Here is a 24,499-nt window from a genome sequence, read left to right as displayed (position 1 = left end):
CCTGCATCAGACAAAAACCAGATTTTTTTTTTTGCAGCCCCTTTCCCGGTCACGATACTGTACATTTAAATTTATGGGACATTTGAAGGGACTGATATCATGCAAGAATAATACGCTTAAAGGAAAGCATGACCTCACAGATTCCTACGGTTGGCTAGTGTCACTGTGATTGACAGGGGAGAGAGAATATGCCCCTCCCACCCAATGAGCATGGCCAATTTTGCTCTCATAAGGGCAGTGCACCCCACATTTTAGCATTGATAATCCACTTCTGACTTATTAAAGCACTCAGCTCTGCTACATTTTTACATGTTTTGTGCATAAAAAACTTACCCAGCTGCTGCACTTCCACAGTTGTGTTAGCTGATAATGCCCCAGAGAATGCTAAACATATATACAGCCCTTTGTCCTCAGTTCGAACACTCTTCAGTCTCAATGAGAAGTTTCCTTTGCTCCTTTCTTCAGCACTGAAGAACTCGACTCTGTCTCTGTATCTCTCATGGGACGAGTCTGTCTGGACCTCATTCTCCTGATAAAGCAGCACTAAGATATCTTCATCCATTTTCTTCCATGACACATCTTCTATATTTTCCGGTGGGATATTTGAGTCTACAGAGCAATTCAGAGTGACATCTTCACCGACATAAGCAGATATGACGTGGCCTCCAGACACGATCAAGCGCTCTGAAATGAGAATTGTAAAAAAAAAAAAAAATTGATTATACATAAGAAAGAATTTAACTCAAGTATTCCTTTTTAAATCCAGTATTATTTACAGAACATTATTTACACTGTGTTATAAAATTTACCTACCAATCTCCTTTATTTCAATCAGAGTTTCATCAGAGTCCAGGTTTGTGTAAACAGCACACTTATAAACTCCTGCATCTTCACGGGTCACGTTTGTAAGGAAGAGAGAGAAGTTTCCATGGGCGATCTCCTCAGTGAAGAAATGAGCTCTTTCATGATAACGCTGGTTCTGAGACTCTGGTCGACTCTCTCCCTCCTGCCACAAGTGCACTAGAGTTTCAGAGTCATTTCTTTTCCACTCCACTTCCAGTTCTTCTATTGGTAGAGGAGTTTCTACAAAGCAGGGCAGCATCACTGAGCCTCCCAGCTGGGCAATGAGAGGATCAGAGGGACCGTGGAGATGGAACCCTAAAGTGAATAAAAACACTGGTAAAAGATGTTGACCTAATGTGTTAACTGCCAGTGAAGTCAACATGTCCCAATTTTGTTTGTTCATCCCACATCTGTGTGGGTTTCCTCCATGTAGGCTATACCAGTTCCCTTTACCCGTGCAAAAACATGCCACTAGGTAAATGTAAGTACAATACCCCCTTTTTTTTTAAACAGTACAGTTTTTTATATTTTCAGCAAGAAGTGTTTACTTTCAATATTTTCTACAAGAAGTGTTTATATTTGGTATTTTCTGAAAAAGAAATATAATTAGATTTTTTCTGCAAGTGTTTATTATATTTTCTGAAAGAATATTTTATTCTTTATTGTATTGACTTAAGAAAAGTTTATATTAATAAGGTCTGTCCACATCAGACTGTGAAATGTAGCCTATTGTGAAATTTATTGTTATGGTAAGGTTGATCTAAAAGTTGAATGTGTCTTTTGTTTACTACGTTCATCAAGTTCCAAATAAAAGAAAAAGTAATCAAATGAAGTACTTTTCATTTCTAAAGTATTCAAGTCACTGGATTATCCAAAACTAGGCATTACCACATGGTTATTTAATATAAAGCCCTTTTTTTTGATTTTCCAGAATAACTACATATAAATAACTACATCATGATATATATCATTACTGTGAAATAAAATAACTCATACAGTGAAACAGAATCTTGGTCATATCGCCCACCTCTAAGTATAATTTCTCAACTGTTATTTTTACTGTCACACATAACTCCATATCTCTACCTATGCCCTTCTCTCTGTTTCATTAACTGTCTTTGTGCTACACTGACACATCACAGCTGACTTTGTTTCTAACGCCATTCTCCATCAGCATCATAAACTACAAAACATGTCACGTGACTCCGTCATATGTCCAAGTTCAACAGATTTCTAATTACAAACCTGTTCATAATCACACTCACCTTTAAACCGAGACTTTCAGACAGTCACAAGTCTCACTTCTAGCATTCCAAGCATTTTGATTCATTTGATTCATTTTGACAGTGTGATTCCAAGCATTTTGATTCATTTGATTCATTCTGATTGTGATGATTCCAAGCATTTTGATTCATTTGATTCATTTTAATAGCGATGATTCCAAGCATTTTGAATCGTCACTACCAAAATGAATCAAATGAACAAAATGCTTGGAATCATTACTATCAACATGAATCAAATGAATCAAATGAATGAATCAAAATGCTTGGAATCATTTTGATTTATTTGATTCATTTTGATAGTGACTATTCCAAGAATTTTTCATTTGATTCATTCTGATAGTGATGATTCCAAGCATTTTGATCCTGCGTTTTATTTTTGGATTTTTAATTCTGTTCTGCTGTTACATTACTCTTGGTGTTTGCCCTGGTTAAGTCTGAAAAAGAGCCTAGTGAAAAAAGGATCATAGTGATGAATCTAGAGCTCTTGAGAAGATGTTAGAGACTGTTCACATCACAGCTGCTAAATATATGTGTTGAGAGAGCAGGTTTACTCGACTCACCAACAGAGTGTAAAGCCAACAACCAATCACTGTTCACCATTTTTCCAATCAACCAATCACTAATCACCATTGTTTCTTAAAACCAATCATTGACCACCACTGTTCCAATCAACCAATCGCTGATCACCATTGTTCTTAAAGACCAATCACTGATCAACATTTTCCTTAAAGTCAATCACTAATACTTGATGATATTTACAGTAATGAAAGTAAAAACAGTAATTTCATGCATAACCATTTTTCTTCATGTCTAGTCCCAGACTCATCATTGCCATGGTTTCATTTTTTCTGCATTCTTGAAAGAAATTGTAGAATTTTGTAAATACATAAAAAACACTATTCTACTGCATTCTATTATCAGAAAATCCTCCTTCATTTAACACATTTTAATATGCAAATGATCATGACAATTCAATGAGTCTGGATGGCATGGAAATTGCACGCGGCAGCTGCTCCGGATCCAAAATTGTCCTATTTTTGTTCTTAGCCCAACTTTTTAATGGCACATGGACATCGGCGCAACCGGTGTTCGTGTCTACCATCTAGCACAGGTACATTCAAATGCTGTTCATAGACTTCAACACAATCATTCCTCAGGACCTGATTGAACCCTAAAATTTTGAGAACATCCTGAGCATTTGCATCACTGCCTGGTTTGGAAATTGCACTGTCTCGGATCGCAAGACCCTGCAGTGGATAGTGAGGACAGCTGAGAAGATCATCGGGGTCTCTCTTCCCTCCATCATAGACATTTACACAACATGCTGCATCCGCAAAGCCACCAGGACAACACCGCCCACCCCTCACACAAACTCTTCACCCTCCTACCATCTGGCAAACAGTACCGAAGCATTCGGGCCCTCACGACCAGACTGTGCAACAGTTTCTTCCCCCAAACCATCAGACTCCTCAATACTCAGAGAAGGTACTGACAACACACACACACACACACTTACTCAACCGAACACCATCCCATTATCTTTTGCACATTCCTATATTCACTACCTGCATTTTTCCTGCTACAGTATTTATAAAAATATTGTATTTAATTTCTTGTCATTGCTATACTCTCTACCTGGCTGCTACCCCAATAACTGCTATGTCCATATATGGTATAAGCTTATCTGCTGAAGACTAGGCGCTGTGGCCTAACCACTGGTTCACCAGGGAGCCTTGCACCTTCTCTACAAGGCGCAGTTACACTTCCTCCAAACATCAGTCTATGCATGAAAATCAGCTTTGTTTTTAACAAGTGCCACTTGTGTTGGATTTAGTGATTTTGCGATGAGAAATGTATTTTTTCTGGTTCATTGGCAGTTTTACAGACGAACCATTACTTCTAGTCCCTCAATTCTGCATTGTTTTTTTTTCTCACTTAAATAAAATCTTGTACTGCCTTTCAGCTCCATAATAACTCTAAGTGAATTCACAATGCACTAACAAGCAGAATAATGCTTTACATTACCGTTACAGATGACCACCGACAGCAGCAGGTAACAGCACCTCCTTACAGCAGTCTCCATGTCTGCGAATAACTGCAGAACGAGTCACGTTCACTTTCACTTTTCAGATCACGTGGGTAATATTGTGGCGATTCGTGTAGCTCAAAGATCACTTTGGAGGGCCTGGGTGTTGACGCCATTAGACTTTATTTTTTGAAAGAATAAAGTCGAGCAGTTGTCTGCAGACAAAAGCTCCCCAACTCTTCAGGCACTCCCACACACCCCCACCTGAAACCTCTTCCACAACCATTTTTAACTAGATACATACTCTCATACATGTGTATCCTGTTTAACAAGGCACCAGGTTACCCCATATGCTTATCTTATTGTTTAGGGAAGCCGTACTCACCCAAATTTACAGCATGTTAATGTTTCCTACTTTACCCACTTTTAGGATTCCCATGCATATGTAAGGTCGTATAGGTCATTTTAGGCCTCAGTTTCTCAGCATACACTTCCTGTTCCATGCACATAGTTCTAGTCAGCAAGCCTTTTACTGAGATACTGGGTACAATGACACATTTTGCACTATACTGGTTCCATACATCCATTCCACTGAGGATCAAACACCATCAAATATGAGTACACATTTTGTGGCCAACAGGCTTACTTGACTCACCAACAGTGTGTAAAGCCAACAACCAATCACTGATCACCATTTTTCCAATCAACCAATCACTAATCACCATTGTTTCTTAAAACCAATCACTGACCACCACTGTTCCAATCAACCAATCACTGATCGCCATTGTTTTTTAAACCAATCACTGATCACCATTGTTCCAATCAATTAATCACTGATCACCATTGTTCACTGATATGCAAATGATCATGACAATTCAATGAGTCTAAGATGGTGGCATGGAAATAGCACACAGCAGCTGCTCCGGATCCAAAATGGTCCTATTTTTTTTCTTAGCCCAACTTTTTAATGGCACATGGACATCGGAGCAACCGGTGTTCGTGTCTACCATCTAGCACAGGTACATTCGAATGCTGTTCATAGACTTCAATTCAGCATTCAACACAATCATTCCTCAGGACCTGATTGGAAAGCTGATCCTGCTGGGCCTGAACACCTCCCTCTGCAACTGGATCCTGGACTTCCTGACTCTGAGACCTCAGTCAGTCCAGGGAGTAGCAACATCTCCACTACCACCACACTGAGCACTGGGGCCCCCCAGGGCTGTGTGCTCAGTCCACTGCTGTTCACCCTGCTGAATCACCACTGTGCAGCAATGTACAGCTCAAATCACATCATCAAGTTCACACAGGGGCGCAACTGCACATTTGCTGAGGGATATGCAAGTTCACGGTTGGCGTCCCCCTCCGCCTCCCTTTCCCCAAAAAAGAGGCGTAAATACACTACATGTAATCTGTTTTAGCATGCATTGTTTTTCCATACAATTGTATTAGTGCCAGTAAATAAAAATTATGAAATATAATATTTACAAAATATTACCAGGCCACACACACACACACACGTTGGTATTTGTGGTTAATGAGGCCTATAGACATAATATATTCTAAAGTGTACACACAGTGGCAAGAAAACGTATGTGAACCTTTTGGACATGGTTGGTTTTCTGCATCTGTCATAATGTCATTTGATCTTCATCAAATACACTAGTATAGAGAAAACACAATGTGACACAACACAAACAATTATTATCTTTCACGTCCTTATTGAACACAACCCAATAAGCGTTCACAGTGCTGTGGAAAAACTATGTGAACTTTGTGACTATGTTGTTACCAGGACAATCCACAACTGTTGTGATAGTGTTGTGATAGCTGTTCATGAGTTCTTGTTTGTCTTGAGCAGTTAAAATGCCCACTGTAAACTTTTCACTTACCTGTTTCACAGCACTGTGAATAATTAATATGGGATGTGTTCAATAAAGACACAATTATAATTTTTGTGTGTTATTATCCTAAACACATTGTATTTGTCTATACTTGTGACTTGATGAATATCAGATGTCATTGTCCAATTGATGATATGGCCAATTAATGCAGAAAACGTAAGTGTGGTTTATAGCAGAATTCTATGTATAATAGAGAATAGGCCTAGTGAACATAGTCTTTGTAAACAATATATACCTGAAAACACACACACTTTAGTATATGTGGTTTAGGGGGACTCTCCATAGGTGTATTGGTTTTTATACTGTACAAACTGTATTTTCTATCCCCTTACCCTAAACCTTCTCTTCACACAAAACTTTCTGCATTTTTAGATTCTCAACAAAACTTCATTCTGCATCATTTATAAGATATTTTCCTCATGGGGAGCAAAAAATGTCCCCACAAAGGTCAAAGATTTCTCGTTTTACAATCCTCGTGGGGATGTAGGGTTTACCAGGACCACATGCACAAAATACAAATAAAAATGAAAGAAATCCATAGACAAGTTAAATGGCCTTTGTCAGTCCAACTATATTATAAGATAGGTATGTGATGGTGCCAGAATATTTCCAAATATAACTGAAGGATAAATGTTTTTCTTCTTTTGTCATAACAAATATACAATCCAGAACACAATTTAAATACTACAAGTAGTAGTAAATGTAGTAAAAGTACATAAAGTATATTTTCAAACACAAAGAATTACAATTAAATGTAAAAGAAACAAATTTATTTTTTAATCTAATTGTAACCCCATTCCCCTCCCCAAATCCCCCAACTTTCCTCTCTATTTCACCCTCCCCACTATAAGATTACAGCACTTTGACATGCCTTGCTTTTGTTCTTGCCCATTTTTCAAGTATTTCATCAAATGAAGTTGACCTTGCTAGGTTGTTTTCAATGGAGATGATTGCCAGCTGGGTCAAGCGGTCATTGTTCATAGTTGAACGAAGGTATGTTTTAATAAGTTTCAGTTTGCTGAAAGATCCTTCAGCAGAGGCAACTGTTAGTGGCATTGTTACAAACACTCTTAAGGCTACTGTCATATTTGGGAAGACCTTGTCAAGATTTTCCTGCAAAATAAAGTTCAGCTTGTTAATGGCTTTTTTGTGCCCTTTGAGAATTTGGCTTGCAGGGTAAATCTCCTGAATGATGTCTCTTGAAATGTCATGGCCAATATTTTTAAATCTGTCACTAAGTTCCTGGTTAGCTGTGTCAACAATTACATTAAAGACCCTACACCTAAAATGCATTTCAGGGTCTTCATCTTCGCTGTAATTGCTGGTTTCATCATGGAATTTTTTCTGTTTGCAGAGGCGTTTTCTCCTGAATTCTGTGCTTGCGTCTAATTCAGTTGCCATTCTGCGTGCTATGGACATGGATTTTTGAAATCCCTCCTCTCTATACTGAAACAAGAAGTCTTTCAGAGAACTGACCAGCATAACAGCTGTGTCCAAAGACACATCTGCTGCTTGTAGTGCCTTCCTTACATGTGTGATCTCAGCCAAAATGTCATAACAAATTATCAAACACACAAGAAATTCCATGCGCACAATTTCTTCGGAGAGTGATTTAGCCTCTGATGCAATTTTACCATCTTTAGTCACTTTTTCAAGTTTTTCCAAAGCATCAAGAGCTCCCCCAAGCTGAAAACGCAGAGCTTTAATGGAATCCAGTTTGGCCTCCCACCTGGTGTCACTCAGTGGCTTCAGTGTAATTTCCACAAATTCTTTCAGAATATCCCATCTCTTGACTGATGAGGAGAAGATTGTATACAGTCTCTGAAGAGTGCCAAAGAAAGTTAAACATTCTCTGTTAGAGGATGCTGCATCACATAAAAGCAGATTAAGGCTGTGGCTACAACAAGGAATGAATAATGCCTCTGGATTTTTCTCTAAAATTAAAGCTTGGACCCCTTTCTGAATCCCGCTCATATTGGAACCATTGTCATAACTCTATCCATGACGATTAGTTAACTCCAATCCTAAATTCTTCTCAGTCACTTGAATCAGTTTCTCTGCTAGGCCTTGACCAGTTGTGTCCTTCACAATGGTGAAGCCAACAAATGATTCATGTAAACTTGATTTTTTATTTTCATCTGTGTGGACATATCTTACTATGACAGGGGCCTGCTCATGTTTTGAAATGTCAGGAGTGCAGTCAAATTCAACAGCAAAATATTTTGCTGCTTTAATGTGTGTACAGATTTTGCTGAGGATGTATTCAGATATAGACTGCAAAAACTCATTTTGAGTGCACCACGACAGGTAAGATGTTATTTTTTTGGAAGATGTTTCTCTCAGATGCTCTGCCATTGTAACATCATAGCGTGCTAGCAGCTCAATTAAGCCAAGGAAATTGCCATTTTTAGCATTCCCTAATTGTTCTTTCGTCCCTCTCAGTGGCAAGTTTCTTTCAGCTAAAAAAAGGATGCAGTCAATCACTCTTGTCAATACATTTTTCCAACGGGACTTTTCTGCTGCAATTACCTTTTGCAATTCACTGTCAATTGTTCTTCCTAACTGCAAGCGAGTTGCCAATTCTTTCCATGAAAGGTAAGCATCTATATGATGGTTACTTGTTTCATGATGCTGTAGAGTTTTTGAAAGACATTGCCAGTTGTTGTATCCCAACACAAGCCGTTTGTCACATGCTTTGGCTCCACCAAATAATTTACATGCAAAGCAATACACTTTATTTGCTTTTTTGGAATACGACATCCGGTCTCGCTCAATTCTCTTCCCATTTGATAATAAGCGATAACAATAGGCTTTTGAAAAGTGCCTATTACTCTTCTTGGATCTAGGATATGGCCCGTCAGGACATTTCATAGGCCCTTTCTCAGTCAATTTTTGCCTAAAAGTGTCAGTAATTTGATAGGGTGCAGGCCAGTCTGATTGGTCCTCTGTTGCATCTCTGCATTCGCCTGTTATATCTATCTCCTCTCCTCTGATGTCATTCTGAAGATGTGGGTCTCCATCTTTCCATGCACTAGATTTTTACAAGACAAACCAATACCCAAGTCTGTAATGTAAGACATAATACCCTATGTGGCCATTCCTACCTGTTCTTTTCACCTGCTCTGGATACATTTACTTTCTCTCTGTCCTCATCATCTTCAAGGCCGAGTAAACAAAACAGATTCACACCATTTATACCTTAAGTCTGCAATACCCTAATCTGCGATGTTTCTTGATATCGTCATTGATATAAGACTTCCTACCTGTTCTCTTCACCTGCTCTGAACTCATTTTCTATCATTTCTTCGTTGTCCTCTCCATCTTCATGGCTGAGTAAATGTACCATTATGTTATTGTTATACATACTACAATGATAACTTTCAGTATGAAACTACTTCCATAAATATACTATGAAACAGTGGTTAAAAACTACCAAAAATATTTTAAGTGATTTTAAAAACTATTAAAACTAAAATTAAAGTATTAAAAACTAAAAGATATAGTAGATCAGGTCTTTAAGACATTTCTTCTGTTTCTGTTGATAACAGTGCAAATAATATTATACATGAGCACAATTTGAGTCTCGTAATATCCTGTTCATACATCAACTGTAACCATAGTGACAGTGGCTGAAGTAAAATAAAAAATGGCAACATAAATAAAGCCGTAAAATCTTATCGACAAAAGTCAAGGGAGCAACACGCAAGTTCACCCGTCAAATTAACCAACAGCAGCTTTTATACCTGAGGGGCAGTGCTAGGGGCTGCGCTAGGGGCGGCGCTAGGGGCGGGCTGAAGCAAGATGCAGCTGCTTCAGGTATTTGTAACTTACTATAGCCTGTAACTTATCGCTGTAACAATCTGTCAAAATATGTTATTTGTTACTGAGCTGTGGCACTGTGAAGAAACAAATATAGATTTTTAATCATGATATTAAATTTCTTATTCGTTTTTAAATTATGTGTTTGATTTGCATTTTTGATCATTTAACGGTTGAGCAGCGCAGTCTTCCTAGGACACACACACACACACACACACACACACACACACACACGCATTTAGAGCGATTATGACCGGTTTCGTCTAATAAACAAGTTAATGAGAAATAAATATCTCGCTAACGAAAATGGTTCAGAACAAAGCTATGTTGCGCATCTCTGCAGCAACACACAGCGTTGAATGAACTTGTGAGTGAATGATTCACTGACCTATTCATAAAAATAGGTTACTTTGTTTCTGAATGAATTAGCCAAGGTGACTTTAAACATATTTTATTTAATGTGTATTCTGACAGGTATGGATGTCTCTGGGCTAAGCCCCAGATATCCACTCTCCCTAGAACTGCCCCTGCCTGACTGATTAGAATTTTGGTGCAGCCAGTAGGCCCCTGGGCTTTAGCCCATATACTCCCGTGCATCAATGAGCCCCTGGTCATAACGAGTGATAAAAACGATAGGTTAAGCTTACCAATCTCTTTTTATCCACTTGGACATTGCTGTCCTCATTTTAAGACGTTGTTTTTATTTTTCTTTTTTACATTTTCTGTTCTGTGCTCCACTACGCTTCCCTCCTTCCCTCCTCTTTGGACATGTGACTGTCTGTAACAGAGCAACGGCTCCTAAAGATGTCGGAGGGTTGGCGGTTGATATCACTTTATTTAATAAAATACATTTTTGTACTCATGTAAAATGCTAAACAAATATTATTTTTTAACAAACATTACTCTTTAAATTTATTTTAAAGATGATTTTCAAATTTTTTTTTGCACAATGGCGCCTCCCCTACGTGCTGCGCCCCTATGCACTGCATATACTGCATACCCCATTTTTGCGCCCCTGCACACACACACACACACACACACACACACGCTCTTACTCAACTGAACACCATCCCATTATCTTTGAGATTTTTGCACATTTCTGTATTCACTCCCTGCATTTTTGCTGCTACTGTATTTATAAAAATATTGTATTTAATTTCTTGTCATTACTATACTCTCTACCTGGCTGCTACCCCAATAACTGCTATGTCCATATATGGTATAAGCTTATCTGCTGAAGACTAGGCGCTGTGGCCTAACCACTGGTTCACCAGGGAGCCTTGCACCTTATCTACAAGGCGCAGTTACACTTCCTCCAAACATCAGTCTATGCATGAAAATCAGCTTTGTTTTTAACAAGTGCCACTTGTGTTGGATTTAGTGATTTTGCGATGAGAAATGTATTTTTTCTGGTTCATTGGCAGTTTTACAGACGAACAACAGGAAAAAAAATATCCTCACTTAAATAAAATCTTGTACTGCCTTTCAGCTCTATAATAACTCTGAGTGAATTCACAATGCACTAACAAGCAGAATAATGCTTTACATTACTGTTACAGATGACCACCAACAGCAACAGGTAACAGCACCTCATTACAGCAGTCTCCATGTCTGTGTAACGCAATGGGTAAAAGCATTGCACTCCGGAAATGTAATACAGGAAAAAAAAAGGAGTAAGCTACATACTGTTTCTAATGTTAAAAAGACATTGTGGGTTTAGAAAAAATCGCGGTCTCAGATTGCACCAGCTGGTGGCGGTGAAGTGGCGTGGTGAGTTATGGAATTGTGCTCTCGCTGAATCTCAAGAGCGTTCGAGAGCGGGAGTAAACGATTAATTCATATTTTTCAGGTAAGCTGGTGGAAAATGTGTGGCACTAAGTGTATTAATGTTTATAATGTTTGTGTGTATATTTCCCAATACGTTTGAACAGTTAGTGAACAGTAAGTGAAGCAGGTATCTGTTGTATTAACTGTGTTATACATTGATTCATATGTTGCACGTGTTAACATGAGTTCATGTGATAACACGAATGTTGTTTATTGAGAATATAGCAGAGATATTGTTGTAATCATTTCCTGCAGAGTTACAGGATAATATTTGTATGTTAAAATGTAATGTTTAATACATAGAGAGAGTTCGAGAGTGGGAGTAAATGCGTGCTAACCACGAGTGCCGCTACTGAAATGATTAATTCATATTTTTCAGAATAAAGTCCACGTTAAATGTGCAACCACCCTCTGTGAATTCATTATTGCACACTGGGAAGTGTTACATATCTTGATGAGCCAGTCAGGAGCTGCAAGTTAATAAGGGAGCGCCAGAGACGAATCTAGACAAGTGAGCAGTGGAAGAAAGCAAGCATGGATGAGCTGCGTGATCAGATCAGCCTAGCATTACTGAAGCTGAACAACTCTGACATCTTCCCAGTTTGTAGACACTTAAAATGAGATGAGCCTGTTGGAGGGTTTGAAAGGAAAACACGATGTGCTCTAATCAGGCTTGTGGAAAAAACAGTGGATGATATTGAAGAAACAGAGGATAAAGAAGTGTTTCTTCAGTGTCTGGAGGATCTGTTGTCGCTGATAGACTCTTTGATACAGTCAACCAAAGCTGCATCGAACATTACACCAGATGAGCCAAATGAATTAGACATGTTGAAAGAGAAGTATTCAAGACTGCAGATGGAACAAGCTCAAGCCCATCAGACACTTGAGGGGGAGATTGTCACAATGGAACAAGGGCTGAGGGAGGAGACCAGAGCTGTCACAGTGACGCTGCCTGAGGTGACTTTAAGGAGAGAGTTTCGGATCTCTGGACAAATTGGTAAAGCAGGACAGTGAGATACTGTCCTACACAAGCCTCACGAACCAAATTGAGTCCGGGCTGAGAAAAGGTCATTCAGAGACAGAAATCATTGAAGCCGTGACACGTGCTGTGAACCTAGGCCTCCATTTGAGAGATATGCTGGAAATAAAACGGGATCTCACACTTCCGACCTTGAAGACAATCCTGAGGAGGCATTACAAAGTTGACCCGCCATCTGACCTGTTACAAAAGTTAATGAACATTACACAAGACCCAAAAGAGAAAAAGTTACTGTGGAAATTGAGTGAGGAAGATGAAGGTGAGCAGTTCAGCCCTGAATTAATTCAAAGAAAATGCCTACGCTCTATAAAGACTAGTCTCCTAAGTGAAGCTGTAAAGCTGCAACTTAAACCTTACTTGAGCAACCTTAGAATTAAAGATGAAGAGCTGACAGAGTGGGTGAATGAAGCTTCAAACCTAGAACAAGAGCGACAACAAAAACTAAAAAAGAATGTAATGAGTAAGTCACCAAGATTGAGTGAAATTCAAACCAACATATGTCCATTGGAGTCTCAGCTACATTCTCGAGGCTGCATGGATCCCAAGGGCAACGACAGAGCACCGGCAGTTAAAGCTGACTCGGCCACCATGAGCAAAAGGAGTCAAATCAAGCAGAAGGAGGCAGACTCAAGCACAAGCCAACTAATTGAACAGCTAAGAGCAGAGGTCCTAGAAATGAAAAGGATGGTGAATGAGACAATGGAGACAGCTAAGGCGCAGGGCAGAACAGAACGAGTAATACCTGTAAACACCAACAGACTTCGAGGATGTACAGCCTGTCAGGAAGCTCGAGCCAGTGAGCAGTGCAACCACTGTTTTCGTTGTGGACAGGAGGGACACCTATCCAGAGGTTGTCGATGACCCAGAGAACAGCAGGGAAATGGGAGAGGGCTACTGCGTCGGGACCCTCAGTAGCCCATGAGATAGAATCTCCTTACAATTGCTTGAAGCAGACTAGGAAGCAGGATGGTTTGAAAAACATCAATGACACTTCTCTTTACCGAAACTTATAAACCTTATTGGCAGAAAGTGTATGGTTCATTGTTTGCTAGACGGACTCCCTGCGGAAGTGTTGTGGGACACGGGTGCACAGGCAAGTGTTATCAATGAGGAATGGAGGAAAGAAAACATACCTCATCGAACGGTGAGACCTCTCCACGAACTGCTGGAGTCCAGTACCCTGGATGGGTTAGCTGTAAACCAGACTGTCATACCATTCCTGGGCTGGATTGAAGCTGAGTTTAGTTTTGGCCAAGACTCAAGTGCTATCTCACAGCTCCTGGTTCCAATGTTAGTATCCACTGACCCATATGTAGCCGAACAGCTATCATTGGGTTCAATGTAATTGAAGCAGTTCTTAGTCAAAAGAGGGGCCACAAGTCAGAGAGAGATACCATCTGTGAAATAAGTAGAGCTTTCTCTGTGCTCTTTAAGACAGCGAAGTTGGTGCTCAAGCTCATTCAGTCCATAGATTCTGGAAGTGAAGCAGGTATTGTGCAGACAGGAAGAAGACAAATTCATTTAACAGCTAACCAAGTCACGTGTTGGTTAAAATCAATGCAGGGTCTCAGTTTAAAGGTCAGAGTCCAAACAGTTAGTTCCAAACAAAGAGCCCTCACTGCCAGAAGGGGTCGCTGTTGAAGAAGGATTAGTTGCTGTTCCCACTAACAGATTTGCAGTTGTACCAGTGCCGATTGCTAATACCAATAACTATGCTGTTACCTTAGATTGTAGAATAGTCCTGGGTCAGCTTCAAGTCATAAAATCTGCCTTACCTGTGGCTACAGAACAGACAAACAGGGATGATTCCACTGACCGCAAAGACCCAGACAACGCTGACAACAGAAAAAAAGAGAAGACTTGAATATGAATAAAGGTGATTCAATGAAACAGAAACCTAGCCAGTGGGATCCTCCAGTCTCCTTGGATCACCTGAGTGGAACACACAAGGAGATTGCGAGATGGCTGTTAAGGGAGGAATGTCATGCATTCGCAATTGATGAAGATGATTTTGGCTGTATTCCTTCATTGAACCTGCACATTACACTTCACGACACCACTCCTGTGAATAAGACATATGTGTCGGTCCCAAAACCATTACATCATGAAATGAAAGAGTACTTACAAGACTTACTGAACCAGGGATGGATTGAAAAGTCATGGTCACCCTATGCTTCACCAGTGGCCTGTGTAAGAAAGAAAGATGAGACATTGAGACTGTGCTGTGATTACAGAGAATTGAACAGAAGATCAGTACTTGATCGACATCCAATTCCAAGAATTCAGGACATGCTGGACTCTTTAATCAGTAGTTCCTGGTTTTCAGTATTGGATCAGGGAAAAGCATATCACCAGGGGTTCCTGGACGAGGAAAGTAGACTCTTGACTGCCTTCGTAACCCTGTGGGGTTTATACAATTGGGTGTGGATACCCTTCGGCCTCAGTTCGGCACCAGCCGAATTCCAACGGAGCATGGAGGAGTGTCTGGCAGGTCTTAGGGATGTTGTTTGTCAACCTTACCTTGACGATAATCTAGTCCATAGCCCTAGTTTTGAAGACCATGTCAATCACCTACAAGCTGTGTTACAGAGATATCAGCAGCGTGGTGTAAATCTCAGTCCTCGTAAATGTGAGATCTTTAAGAGGAAGGTGAGATTCCTTGGACGCTTAGTGTCAGGAGATGGATATACCATGGATCCTGCTGGCCTTGAGGAAGCATCACCTGTGGAGAAAAGAGTAAGAAGAAAAGGTATCAGTGGACGACGCAAAGGTGGTCTTCCATCAAACATACCGATACAGTGAACTCAAAGCCATCAAGAGACATTGAACTTTCTCATTGACAAACTGACCACCCCACCAATATTGGGCTATCCAGATCTGACCCAACCGTTCATTCTGCACTGTGACGCATCACAAGAGGGGCTGGGAGCTGTGTTGTACCAGAGGCAGAACAGTAAATTGGTGGTGATTGGCTATGCCTCCAGAACTCTAACTACACCTGAGAAGAATTACCACCTTCACTCAGGGAAGTTAGAATTCTTAGCAATAAAATGGGCAATTTGTGACCATTTTTGAGACTACCTTTATCATGCTCCACAGTTTACAGTGTATACTGATAATAATCCTTTGACTTATGTTCTCTCCACAGCCAAGCTAAACTCCACAGGCTATAGATGGGTGGCTCAGCTGGCAGATTTCAACTTCTCCATAAAGTACCGTCCTGGCAAGAGCAATGCGGATGCTGATGGTCTTTCCCGGATGCCAGTGAACATTGATCAATTCATGGAGCAGTGCTCAGGAGGAGTGAGTCAAGAAGTTATCAGCACCTCTATTCAGGGAGTGTTGGTGGGCAAGGACACTCCAACACTCCACTTGCATGGGTTACTACAACCCCAGTACAAGCTTTCCAGATGGTGAGTGATACTTCTGTGTCTGTGGCAAACAAACTGCTCACGCCAAATCAGATCTTAGAAAGCCAGAAGAACGATCCTGTAATCAGTCGAGTGCTACAGTATAAAGTTGCGAACCAGAGACCGACAAGGCAAAGACTCAAAACAGAGCCAACAGATGTGAAAATGCTTTTGAGACAGTGGCCTAAATTGTACATCAATGATTATGGCATACTGTATAGGAAAGCTGTTGGAAGAAATCAGCTTGTGTTGCCAAAAGAGTATCATCAGACTGTCTTCAATGTGCTTCATAAAGAAATGGGACACTTATGAGTAGAGAGGACAGTGAATTTGATTCGTGATCGGTTTTACTGGGCCCATATGCAGGGTGACACGGAGCATGTCATTGCCAATGAATGTGAATGTTTAATGCGAAAGAAGGCCACAAGAGCTCCTCTTGTTTCATTTGACACCACACGACCATTTGAGCTAGTGTCCATAGACTTTTTACACTTAGAAACATGCAAGGGAGGGTACGAGTACATATTGGTCGTCATTGATCATTATACTCATTTTGCACAACCCTATGCCACTAAAAACAAAGCAGCCAAGACAGTGGTGGACAAGATCTTTAATGATTTTGCTCTATGTTTCGGATTCCCAGAAAAGATTCACCATGATATGGGTAAGGATTTCGAGAACCAGTTGATGTACCAGCTGCAAAAGTGCTGTGGTGTGCGAGCATCTCATACTACCTGCTATCACCCTCAAGGAAATGGACAGGTGGAGCACTTTAACAGAACACTGCTGTCCATGTTGCGGACACTCACAGACACAGAAAAGGCAGACTGGAAAAAGTCACTGGAGAGAATGTTTCATGCTTATAACTTGAAATACGGGTACTGTAGTGAGGTCACTGGTTTTTCCCCTTTTTACCTGCTTTATGGCCGTTCTCCCCATCTGCCAATCGATCTGCTTTTCAACTTGCAGCCAACAGAAGGGAACGAGAATTATACAGAGTATGGGGAAAATTGGCAAGCGAGGATGCGCCAAGCTTATGAGATTGCCACCAGACCAGCTGAAAAGGAAACCTCCAGTAGTAAGCAGGGGTATGACAGAAGATTTCTGGAGCAGCTCTTCAGCCTGGTGAACGAGTGCTGGTTAGAAACCTATCGTAAAGAGGAGGACCTGGGAAGCTCCAATCATATTGGGAAAACAGAGTGTATGTAATCATCAAAAGGAGAAGTGATGAGAGTCCTATGTATGAGATCATACCTGAAGGGGGAGGAAAAATTAGTGTGTTACACTGAAACCTTCTTCTGCCTTGTGATAGTTTGCCACAGGACAATTCAGAAGCAACAGTGCAACCAGAGACAATGACAATGACCAAGACAACGGCAAGGAGAAAAGACAGAAAATGCTTGGAAGAAGTTCAGAGTGATGTGTCAGAGAGTGAGGTTCAAAATGGTGAGCTGGTGTTACAGATCCCTACCTCTTTGAGTCAGTGCCGGAATCCTGCTCATCTCAATCCTGAAGCAGAACCTTTCACTCCAAGTGTGGAGCAGTGCTTGGAACAACAGCCACCTAGGATTTGAGGAGGAGATAACAGAAGGGGTGCTAGAGGAGTCCCAGGAGCAAGCATCAGTTGAAAGTGAGGATGATGACTCTATACCTGTGAATTCTTATCCAAGGAGAGAATGCTGTCGAACAAAGATTCTGACTTGTGAATCGTTGGGTCAGCCATCTGTGGTGGAAGTTGTGATGGATAGACTAAATGTGAGTACAGAGACTTCAGTCCAAAGACTGTGGCGCCCGTGGACATTTTTGGAGGTAACCAGTTAAACTGACACTGCTTATCCACTGTGTATCAACTTGTGGGAAAAAAAATTCATGAACAAGGAGATAAGAAAGACTGATTCAAAAATTGCTAAACATAAGCAAGTGATGACATCGTTGACTTACTCTACAAAGTAAACTAAAAGGGGTAGTAGACTAAAGAAATGGTCTGGCAGAAATTGAGAGTCTATTTGTACAAGCAAGATAATTGTTTATTGTTGCTGAAATTGTAATATCATTGTTCTACAATTGACAATGCAAACAAGGGTTATATTGATCTATTGTAGAGTGTATTTCAAGGGTTTTGAAATTTAAGTCATCAATACTATCATAATGTGCTTGCTGAGAAAGTTATTGATTATCAATTATTGATCAAATCTCAAATGTTTGTAAACATTTTAAATTTAGTAGGGGAGAGTGTAATGGAATGGGTAAAAGCATTGTACTCCGGAAATGTAAAACAGGAAAAAAAAGGAGTAAGCTACATACTGTTTCTAATGTTAAATAGACATTGCGGGTTTAGAAAAAATCGCAGTCTCAGATTGCGCCAGCTGGTGGCGGTGAAGTGGCGTGGTGAGTTATGGAATTGTGCTCTCGCTGAATCTCAAGAGAGTTCGAGAGCGGGAGTAAATGCGTGCGAGCCACGAGTGCCTACTGAAACGATTAATTCATATTTTTCAGGTAAGCTGGTGGAAAATGTGTGGGACTAAGTGTATTAATGTTTATAATGTTTGTGTGTATATTTCCTAATACGTTTGAAGAGTAGGTGAAGCAGGTATCTGTTGTATTAACCGTGTTATACATTGATTTATAAGTTGCACGTGTAAACATGAGTTCATGTGATAACACGAATGTTGTTTATTGAGAATGTAGCAGAGATACTGTTGTAATCATTTCCTGCGGAGTTACAGGATAATATTTGTATGTTAAAATGTAATGTTTAATACATAGAGAGAGTTCGAGAGCGGGAGTAAATGCGTGCTAACCACGAGTGCCGCTACTGAAACGATTAATTCATATTTTTCAGAATAAAGTCCACGTTAAATGTGCAACCACCCTCTGTGAATTCATTATTGCACACTGGGAAGTGTTACAGTAGGATTACCAGTGTGACGTTTCTTAGCAACCCGATGCTGACTGACTGTATCATTGGAACTGCTATATAAGTTGGCAGCGATTTAATTGATTGTATTCTCATCGTCATATTTTGGTTACTATTTGACTCCGTTTTGAGTTTTTTTTTTTCATGGTTGTTTGTTCTACAATGCACTTTCTAGTTGTCATGTTTAGCAAAAGCTGTTTTTGCCCCTGTTCGGTTTAAACAGGCCCTAATCTTGGACTGCAATATAAGTTGAATAGTTGTTGTATACAGTATTTGTGACTGAAAAAGTTATACTTGGTGCTGTTAAAAATACATTTTTATGTATATTTTATTTTTGTCATTTGAGGAGTTTTAAATTTTATTTATATGTCTTGCAGTAATAATTCTAATTCCGATGTTCTCGGGATTGGGGGTAATGTGTTATTGGGGAAGTATAAGGTTTGTGAAAACAGGAGTTAAAAAGGAAGATAAGGTATCTGGAGAGATAGGCATGTTTTTGGTTTGTTTGAAGGGAGAACAGGGGTGGGTTAAAGGGGCAGCTGATTGTTGTTTTTTTATGAATCGTGTTTTCTCAGTTGTTTCTTCTTTTTCTTTTTTCTTTTTTTTCTCTTTTTCGCCCTCTTCTGTCTTTATCTCTTTTTTTTTATATTTGTTTGGAACATTTTATGGATCAGTGTACTGCAATAGTTATGCATGATCAAAAAGGCTGGTAGCACAGCAAGATCAAATACAAATAGTCATTTTATCTCTTGGAATGTAAAAGGTTTAAATAATATCGTTAAGACCAAAAAAGTCCTTTCACATTTACAATCCCTTAGAGGAGATGTAATTTTTTTTACAAGAAACCCATCTTCGCACCTCAGACGTTTCTCGCATTAAGAGTGCATGGATCGGTCACTGTTTTCACTCCAAATTTGCTGTGAAGGCAAGAGGGGCAGCAATTCTTATACATAAGAACATCGCTTTTGAACCTGAATCTGTGGTCTCAGATTCAAATGGTCGTTATGTGATTGTGTCTGGAATTCTACAAACAGTCCCAGTTGTCTTAGCATGCATATATGGCCCCAATTGGGACAACGACACAATTTTTTTCCCGTACTCCTTGATCTTGATAGTCATGGGGGGATTTCAATTTGGTTCAAAATACATTATTGGACAGGTCTTCCTCAAAACATACCATGTTGTCCAACTCGGCCAAACTTTTAGAATCCTATACTAAACAGATTGGCCTGTCAGATCCCTGGAGATCAAAGTTTCCAACTAGTAAAGTCTTCTCTTTTTTTTCACATGTTCACCATTCATATTCGCGGATCAATTTTTTTCTTTCGGATAATAGAATGATGCACTCTGTCAGCTCATGTGACTATCACAGTATAGTCATCTCCGATCATGCCCCCACATCTTTGGACTTAATGTTTCCACAAGCCAGGACTTATTTTAAACAATGGAGATTTAGTTCACATTTACTTTCTGATAACAACTTCAAAGATTTCCTCGCATCTCATATAAAGATATATTTCGAAATAAATGACGATACTTCTATCAGCAGTAACACATTATGGGAGGCATTCATAGCCTATAATTTCATATGTCTTTCAGTTGAGGAGATTTGAGAATTCCAGGATGGCAGAAATATCTGACCAACTTTCTAAACTAGACCTCCAATATTCTTCGACCCCTTCACCCACAATTTATAAAAAACGTCTTCAACTTCATTCAGAGTATAATTTACTTCTAACTCACAAAATTGAAAAGCAAATGTTGAGTGCCAGACAGCATTTTTTTTTTTAATTTGGTGAAAAAGCTGGCAAATAACTTGCGTTTCAATCGCGAACCTCCCACGCATCTAGGCTGATTCCTAAAATTAAATCTCCTGAGGGTGATATAGTTTCTGACCCCGAGGAAATTAATTTGATTTTTTCAAAATACTACTCTGATCTTTATTCCTCAGAATGCAACTCCAAAATTTTGAATGGCCCAAACCATTTGATCAACTTATAACTTACTTCCAACCATGTCTGAGGCATCCATCTCATTATTGCTTAAAAAAGATAAAGATCCACTGCTTTGTAGTAGCTACAGGCCAATTTCCTTGTTAAATGTGGACTTTAAAATCTTGTCTAAAGTCCTTGCCCTTCGCCTTCAGCAAGTGTTGCCTGCTGTGATTTCCCCTGACCAGACAGGTTTCATGATTGGGAGACAATCTTTTTATAATACCAGAAGACTTTTTAATACCATCCTTTCTTCAAGTTCCAACACTCCCGAAGTTGTGTTATCCCACAATGCTGAGAAGGCATTCGACAGGGTCGAGTGGGAGTATTTGTTTTTTATTTTAAATAAATTCAGTTTTAGCTCAAATTTTATAGCATGGATTCGACTATTATACTCCTCCCCTGTAGCATCTGTGCCCACTAATGCAACACATTCTAAAACCTTTTGCCTTTACAGAGGCACTCGCCAAGGTTGCCCCCTTTCGCCTCTATTATTTGTCTTGGCTATAGAGCCATTTGGCCATCACTTCTTGTCCTTTTGGATCTTTCTGCAGCGTTCGACACCGTTGATCACGGTATACTTCTCAACAGGCTACACCACTCCGTTGGACTTAATAACACTGTCTTGCGTTGGTTTGAGTCATACCTTGCAGACAGATCTGAATTTGTGGCCATGGGAAGCTCAAGGTCAAGCTCAAGGTTCACATGCTGTTAGATGCGGAGTTCCACAGGGATCAGTTCTTGGACCTATTTTATTCATTCTTTACATGCTCCCCCTTGGCAAAGTCATCAGTCGCTTGGGAATTTCTTTCCATTGTTACGCTGATGATACACAACTATATATGAAAAATGATGCTCACTCGTCATCATCATCGTCATCATCATCATCATCAACTTTAACTACACTCACTGCCTGTCTGGAGGAGATAAGGGCATGGATGAATCATAACTTTCTCCAGCTGAACAGCTCAAAAACGGAAGCCATCCTCATTGGTTCCCCTCATCAGATCAGAGCATCTACCATAACTTGCATTACATTCTCTGGCCAGAACATCCCCCTATCACCATTAGTTACAAATCTTGTTGTTAGGTTTGACCCTCATTTAACCTTTGAGGCTCACATTAAACATCTTTGCAAAACATCATTTCATCACCTCAGGAATATAGCCAGACTCCGTCCAACACTCACCCTTCATGATGCTGAAAAACTTGTCCACGCCTTTGTCTCCTCCAGACTGGACTACTGCAACTCTCTTCTCATCGGGATCCCTAGCAAGAGCATCCAGAAACTCCAGCACATACAGAATAGTGCCGCTAGGATCCTGATGAGGATTGAATACAAGGTCTCCGTCCTCACACATCAGTGCATCTATGGCAATGCCCCCACTTAAGTTAAAGAACTCCTCACCCCACAGATTTCAGCACGTCCCCTCTGCTCAACAAACACTCATCGTCTCAATTCAATTCAATTTATTTTTATTTGTATAGCGCTTTTTTACAAAGGTCATGTTGGTGTAGTCCATGGAAAACAGCTGAAGCGTCTTCGTGGCAGTATGAAGCATTGCCGGTGGACAGGTCCAGAGTGAAGGGGGGGAGGTCTGGATTACCAGCAGCTCAGGAGTGATGCTCATCTGGTCCAGAGCGTAGGGGGGTCTGGATTACCGGCAGCTCAGGAGTGTAGCTCGGCAGAAAGAGAAGGAAAGTGGTTAGGTACACTCACAGTCACCGTGTGGAGATAAAACTCAACATCCACGAGTCCCCCAGATCTACTCCTTTGTCTAAAACACTAGTCGCTAAATGCTAGGTTAAATAAATAAGTCTTCAACCTCAACTTAAACACTGAGACCGTGTCTGCTTCACGTATATTAACTGGGAGGCTATTCCATAATTTTGGGGCTTGGTAAGAGAAAGCTCTGCCCCCTGCCGTGGTTTTGGCAATGCGTGGTACTGATAGACAGCCTGCATCCTTAGAGCGAAGTAGGCGCGGCGGAACGTAAGGTACTAACATATCGCTTAAATACTGCGGAGCGAGACCGTTTAATGCTTTATAGGTTAGGAATAATATTTTAAAATCGATGCGGAATCTTACTGGGAGCCAGTGTAGTCCTCCCCGCTAGGACTAAGACCCGCACCATTGGGGATCGAGCCTTTTGCGCCGCTGCTCCTCGCCTGTGGAATGCCCTCCCTGAACATCTGAGGGCTCCACAAATGACTGATGGTTTTAAAAGGGGTCTAAAAACGTACCTTTTTAAAAAGTGTTTTAATATTTAGAGTTTAAATTTCTGTGCTAATCTCAGTTGGCAGCTGGTTTTAATTGCTGTATGTTATTATGATTCTTTTCTGTAGCACTTTGAGATTTTCTTTAAAATGTAAAGTGCTTTATAAATAAAATGTATTATTATTATTATTATTTGGCTGCGAAGTGATGGAAAGTTTGAAGGCATTACCCGGTTTGGAACCTCTTATAAACTGTCCCTTTATGCAGACGACCTTCTTTTATATATAGCGAACCCCATTTCATCATTGCCGCCAATCCTCGAGATTTTTAACTCATTTGGCAAATTCTCTGGTTACAATTAGAATCTTCAAAAGAGTGAACTGTTCCCTATCAATTTAGCAAATGAGACGCTTATCATTAAATCAGTTATAGCCATCTTTAGAAAAAATTTTAATTCTTTGCTTGATGTCTGTAAGGCAGATATAGAGAGATGGTCTTATCTTCCAATATCGCTAATTGGCCGTATTAATTTGGTTGGCTCCCTGCCAATATTATGGGCAATTTAGTTTAGATTTATGACAGATAATCATAATTAAATCCATTTCATTTCCAGCAATTGTATATATGTTTGCCTGTGATTTGAATCCTATCTGTTTAAGTTATTCTGCTATTTTGGATACTGCTTGTGACTGAATCCAAACAGCTCTGCCTCTTCATCACAACTGTACTGTCTATAGTAGAAGTCCTTTCTAAATCAGACCTGTGCATTTTATACTACGTAGCAACCACAATCATGGTGTTAAACCAAAGTAATAGACTTTTTTCTTCTTTTCAGCAATGTTCCAAGATGTGACAAAGGATAGTAGACCAAGATGATTATATGGCTAATTAGCTCCTGCCAATTACTTTAATTTGCATCTTAGAAATTTAAAAAATGGTGACTAATCCTTTTTTATCTTTTCTAAAAATATAGTGCTCAAGATGAGTGTAAGCACATGATTTTAAAATAACTTTATTCTTTAATTAGTTCCCTTCTCAACTTTTCACTTTATACAAGTATGAAGTAGCATCTTGCAGATGGTGATGGTGTAATGGCTTGATGTATACTCACGTAAATAAGCAACAAGAGTTATCACAGTATATTGTAGTGGAACTGCCGAGTAGTTAATTAATTTGTGGAGATAATCTGCAATATAATAAGGACACAGTATGTACTGATTAG

At 39.9% G+C, this 24,499-nt stretch overlaps 2 protein-coding genes across 2 annotated transcripts in view; both read right to left on the bottom strand.

Moving 5' to 3' along the window:
* LOC113536986 (uncharacterized) overlaps window positions 1-24,499 on the bottom strand; it is a 132,669-nt gene that overhangs the window by 45,821 nt on the left and 62,349 nt on the right. The gene's annotated exons all lie outside the window — the stretch shown is intronic.
* On the bottom strand, window positions 81-1,406 carry LOC113535212 (ICOS ligand). Its single transcript, XM_053238584.1, has 2 exons — window positions 814-1,406; window positions 81-684 (listed from the first exon to the last, which is right to left on the bottom strand). Exons 1-2 carry the CDS (start codon window positions 1,244-1,246, stop codon window positions 227-229), a joined length of 891 nt encoding a protein of 296 aa, XP_053094559.1. The 5' UTR covers window positions 1,247-1,406; the 3' UTR covers window positions 81-226.

The sequence above is a fragment of the Pangasianodon hypophthalmus genome, chromosome 12 (assembly GCF_027358585.1).
Source record: "Pangasianodon hypophthalmus isolate fPanHyp1 chromosome 12, fPanHyp1.pri, whole genome shotgun sequence".
NCBI classification, from domain to species: domain Eukaryota; kingdom Metazoa; phylum Chordata; class Actinopteri; order Siluriformes; family Pangasiidae; genus Pangasianodon; species Pangasianodon hypophthalmus.
This window is presented reverse-complemented; position numbering and strand designations above follow the sequence as displayed.